Here is a 5,004-nt window from a genome sequence, read left to right as displayed (position 1 = left end):
GAAAGATCAGTAATATAGAAGGGAGAAAGATCAGTAGCCAGCAGTAACCACACACCTTTTTCATAATTATACTGTGGCCAACATTTCTTCTCAACAAGCCTGAACTATACAGTTACAGATCGACCATGGCTGCTTATGCAGCTCTGACTTCGCTCTTGCATATCTTAGATGATATCAAGCATCATCCTTTCCCTCCGATTTCTATCGACGAACAACAACTTGAATCCCTCACTCAAACTCTTACCTCCTTGCAACAATTTCTTGAGACCTATAATTCCCCTGTTGCCAACACAAAAGAAGCCGATCCATTGGAGATTCGTATTGCAGAAGCAGCATATGCAGCCCAAGATGTAATTGAGTACCATATTGTGGACATGATTAAGCTGCGTAAATCGAGTGGAGCTTATCATCGACAAATATACTCAGGAGGAGAAACCAGTACTTCTGCTGGCTCCAGCACTCAAAGTAAACCGCTCATGTGGTCCAATTACTTTGAATGTCTAATGAAACCCAAACATCATCGCAGGAAAATCAGTTATATTGATAATCTTTATCGAGGTTTGAAGATAGTTATAAAAGACGTGGATTTGGTCAAGAAGGAGGCGATGGAGATATCCGTGTCTGAAGCTCAGCTCCAGAGAAGTGTCTCAACATCTGGTGGTTCGTCGAGATCTTCCATCATGGTGGGGTTTGGTGATGCATCACGTGAAATCATGGATAAGCTCACCAACGGAGTAGACGATCGCCAACTCCAAGTCATCCCTATTGTAGGGATGGGAGGGATTGGTAAGACCACTCTCGCGAAACATGTTTACTTTGAGTGCATCCACAATGGAGCGCCCTATGCGACGCCCTAAGCCCCGCCCTATGCACCGCCACGTCAGCATTTTATCCTCCTTCCATTCCATCTGCAGTGGAGCGGATTATAGCCCACCCTAAGCGACGCCCTAAGCATTTTATCTATTATTTGAATATTCAAATACTTCAAAATTTGGAAAAAAAACTTCATTTCATTAAAATTAAAACATTACAATACGAAATAAAAAAAACTATAATTTCTCAACGGCGGCGGTTGCGGTTCCAAACTTCTTCAATCATGTCGGTCATGAGCTGAGTATGGTCTTGTTGGTTGCGTATTGAGACCTGTAGCTGTAGAACCGCACCGAAGCCCATCAGTAATCCTCGAGTGACAGGCGAGGTCGCCATGCTAGAGCTAGATCCGACTTCATCATCCACCCAATCGGTGACATGTCCACGTTCTTGTTCGACTATCATGTTATGCATGATAATGCACGCATACATGACGTCGATGATGACATCCTTGTACCAGAAACGCGTCGAACCTTTCACTTTGCCCACCGCGATTGGAGCACCCCAAAAGCCCGCTCCACATCCTTCCGCGCGGACTCCTGCTTTGCCGCAAACAAGACTCTCCTCTCACCAATTGGGCAGCTGATCGTCTTAAAAAAAGCAGGCCAACTTGGGTATATGCCATCGGCCAAGTAGTACCACATATGATGTGTGCGGCCGTTGGCAGTGAACTGGATGGTCGGACCGCGACCCCTGCACTGATCGGCGAATAGGGTGGACGAGTTGAGGACGTTGATGTCGTTGTTCGACCCGGCTACACCAAAGTAGGCATGCCGGATCCAGAGGCGGTGGTCAGCAACGACTTCTAGGATCATTGTCGGGTGGCTGCCCTTGTAGCGGCTAGTAAATTGACTTCTCCATGCCGTCGGGCAGTTCTTCCACTGCCAGTGCATACAGTCGATGCTCCCTAGCATCCTAGGGAAGCCGTGCACCGTCTCGTGCATCCGCATCAGGCTCTGGCAATCATCAGCAGTCGGGCGTCGCAAATATGTGTCGCCAAAAGCCTCCACAACTAACTTACAAAATTTCTTGAGACATTCGCGGCCAGTTGTATCCCCGACATGAAGGTACTTGTCGAATATATCCGTTGTTGTGCCGTAGGCCAACTGGCGGATCGCAACCGTGCACTTCTGCAACGACGTAAATCTGGGTCTGCCGATCCCTTCTTCCCAAAACTGGAAGTACTCATCACGTCCCTCCAACGTGTGCACAAAGCGGAGAAAAAGATCTCGTCTCATTCTAAAACGTCGGTGAAAAATATTCGGGTCCCACTTTGGATTCTCGGCAAAATAATCTGCGAACGGACGTTCGTGCCCTACGTCGTGCTCGCGGGGGACATACGTCCGACGTCGTATCGGGCGAGAGACTCGCGCCACCGCCGTCGCCTGTTCCCGCTGCATTTGTGCCAAACATTCTGCCTTGGCTTCATTAACGGCATCGAACAAGGCTCGAGTCAAGGCACGTCTGCAGCCATCCGATGTACTCAAATCGTAGTCATCGGGATTCATTTTTGAGACGATGAGAGAGAATAATTGAAGAGAAATTGAAGAGATGTAAAATTGGAGTGTGTGAAATGATAGAGAATTGTAGTGTTTAAATAAGAAAAAATTTTGGAAAAAAAAAAACAAAATGCGTGAGCATCGTCCGCGTCGTCCACAGTAGCGGACGATGCGACGGACGATTCATCGCCCGCATCATTGCGGATGCCCTAAGGGCTTATCGTGGCTTTTGATATTATATGTATGTGTGTGTGTGTGATAGTTCTGACTCCAAGTACTGAAAAAGTAGTAAAGCAGCCGAAAGTGATTTTTGAATACAATAAATTAAGATTTCCTCTCAATCTAGGGAATCTTAGTTGGGATAGTGGAGTATAATTAATAATTTTAACCTATCGATTTACTAAATAGCCTACAGAGATATTAGATTCAATCGAGCCAAGTGTACTAATAGGGGTCCACCAAATGGACTTAAAAAATTCTTCTTTATAACAATGTATACTGTGGGGCAACGTGCATGTCTTGGTTGGGGAGAAAGAGCAGTAGCCAGCAGTAACCACACACCTTTTTCATAATTATACTGTGAGCAACATTTATTCTCAACAAGCCTGAACTGTACAGTTACACAGACGACCATGGCTGCTTATGCAGCTCTGACTTCGCTCATGCATATCTTAGATGATCTCAATCATCATCCTTCCCCTCCCATTTCTATCCACCAACAACAATTTGAATCCCTCACTCAAACTGCTACCTCCTTGCAACAATTTCTTGAAACCTATAATTCCCCTGTTGCCCACACAAACGAAGCTGATCCGTTGGAGATTCGTATTGCAGAAGCAGCTTATGCAGCCCAAGATGTGATCGAGTCCCATATTGTGGACATGATCAAGCTGCGCAAATCCAGTGGAGCTTATCATGGAAGAATACACTCGAGAGGAGAAACCAGTACTTCTGCTGGCTCCAGCACTCAAAGTAATCATGACAGGAAAATCAGTTACGTTGATAATCTTTATCGAGGTTTGAAGAAAGTTATAGAAGACATGGATTTGGTAAAGAAGGAGGCGATGGAGATATCCGTGTCTGAAGCTCAGCTCCAGAGAAGTGTCTCAACATCTGGTGGTTCGTCGAGATCTTCCATCATGGTGGGGTTTGGTGATGCATCACGTGAAATCATGGATAAGCTCACCAACGGAGTAGACGATCGCCGGCTCCAAGTCATCCCTATTGTAGGCATGGGAGGGATTGGTAAGACCACTCTTGCTAAGCATGTTTATGCACATCCTTATATTAAGGAGCACTTTGATATTTGTGCATGGGTTACAATTTCTCAAAATTTTGACGCAAGAGAAATTCTTTGTGAGCTGTTTTCTCAAGCAAACAAAAAAAGCAAGGAAGAAATGAGTGAAATGAGTGAAGATGAAGTAGGATTAGCACTCCACAAATATTTATTCAATAGAAGGTTTTTAATTGTTATTGATGATATGTGGAGTGTCGATGCATGGGATAAGATGCAAAATTTCTTTCCTGATAATTGGAATGGTAGTCGCATAGTGGTGACGACTAGGCAATCACAGTTGAGTTCTCAATTGAACAAAAATTATTGCCTTCGACTGAAGTTATTAGATGAGGTTAGTAGCTGGGATCTATTCTCCAACTCTGTGTTTGGGGAGGAAAGTTGTCCACTTGAATTGAAGAAAATTGGGAAGAAAATTGTAGAGAATTGTAGAGGACTTCCTTTAGCAATTGTTGTGGTGGGAGGCCTTTTGAAAAAAATGGAACACACTAAAGAATGTTGGGAATCGATAAGAACAAACTCAAGTTCAGTAGTGAATTCGGCTGATGAAGATTTTTGCTTGAAAATTCTGAAAATAAGTTACAATCATTTGCCAGTGTATTTGAAGCCATGTTTTCTATACATGGGAGTGTTTGATGAAGACCGTGCAGTTCGTGTCTCAACACTCGTCCAGTTGTGGGTTTCGGAAGGGTTTCTAAGACCACAAAGTGGGAAAAGCTTGGAAACGAGCGCAAAAGAGTACTTAAATGAGCTAGTTGATAGAAATCTCATTCTAGTTCATGAGTTAGGGTCTACTGGAAATATAAAGCGTTGCAAAGTTCATGATCTATTGAGAGACCTTTGTTGCAGAGAAGCTGGGAAAGAGGGCTTTTATTACGTGACAGGGCAACATAAGTCTGAGGCCTTAAATAGGCAACGTTGTGTTGTTATTCCTGGAGGCACTTCAAAGGACGAGGTTCGTGATGCCTTACAATCCATGCCGCTTGCTCGTACGCTTTTATGTCATTGTGATGAAGTTGTTCTGATGCCTGAGTCAAGACTGCTGAGGACATTGAAAGCTTTTGATACAGATAGATGTGGAAGCCACAATTATTGGTTTTATGATTTGTTCCAGTTTGTAAACTCACGGTATCTTGCTGTTGGAGTTCAGAGGGCGTCTGAAATCCCTTCTTCAATCACTTTTCTCTGGAATCTACAAACACTTATTATTTTTCATTCTACAAGTGTTGATGCATCATATATTTTGGGGATGACTCAACTTAAGCATATTGAGTTCCACAAAGGAGATATGTTTATGAACTATACTCCTAATTTTCCCCAGGTCGTCATGAACAATCTACA

The 5,004-nt window shown here is 43.9% G+C and overlaps 3 protein-coding genes across 3 annotated transcripts in view; 2 read left to right on the top strand and 1 right to left on the bottom strand.

Annotated features, from left to right (window-relative positions):
- Positions 1–125: 125 nt before the first annotated feature.
- LOC125205054 (probable disease resistance RPP8-like protein 2) lies at positions 126–857 on the top strand. Its single transcript, XM_048103853.1, has one exon. It carries the CDS (start codon positions 126–128, stop codon positions 855–857), a length of 732 nt encoding a protein of 243 aa, XP_047959810.1.
- Positions 858–1,346: 489 nt separating this feature from the next.
- On the bottom strand, positions 1,347–2,378 carry LOC125205052. The gene has a single exon (XM_048103851.1). It carries the CDS (start codon positions 2,376–2,378, stop codon positions 1,347–1,349), a length of 1,032 nt encoding a protein of 343 aa, XP_047959808.1.
- A 578-nt stretch (positions 2,379–2,956) lies between these two features.
- LOC125208535 (putative late blight resistance protein homolog R1B-16) overlaps positions 2,957–5,004 on the top strand; it is a 6,312-nt gene continuing 4,264 nt past the window's right edge. Inside the window, exon 1 of the mRNA XM_048108170.1 lies at positions 2,957–4,997. Coding sequence (XP_047964127.1) covers positions 3,002–4,997 — 1,996 coding nt within the window. The 5' untranslated portion in view covers positions 2,957–3,001. The remainder of the gene's footprint in view (positions 4,998–5,004) is intronic.

This window comes from Salvia hispanica, chromosome 2 (assembly GCF_023119035.1).
Source record: "Salvia hispanica cultivar TCC Black 2014 chromosome 2, UniMelb_Shisp_WGS_1.0, whole genome shotgun sequence".
In the NCBI taxonomy this organism is placed as follows: Eukaryota; Viridiplantae; Streptophyta; class Magnoliopsida; order Lamiales; family Lamiaceae; genus Salvia; species Salvia hispanica.
The sequence above is the reverse complement of the archived record's forward strand: the minus strand, read 5'-3'. Positions and strand labels throughout refer to the sequence as shown.

What these genes read in the sequence shown, in the direction of transcription:
- LOC125205054 (XM_048103853.1), top strand. Translation starts at nt 126, where the DNA reads ATGGCTGCTTATGCAGCTCTGACTTCGCTCTTGCATATCTTAGATGAT.
- LOC125205052 (XM_048103851.1), bottom strand. Translation starts at nt 2,378, where the DNA reads ATGAATCCCGATGACTACGATTTGAGTACATCGGATGGCTGCAGACGT.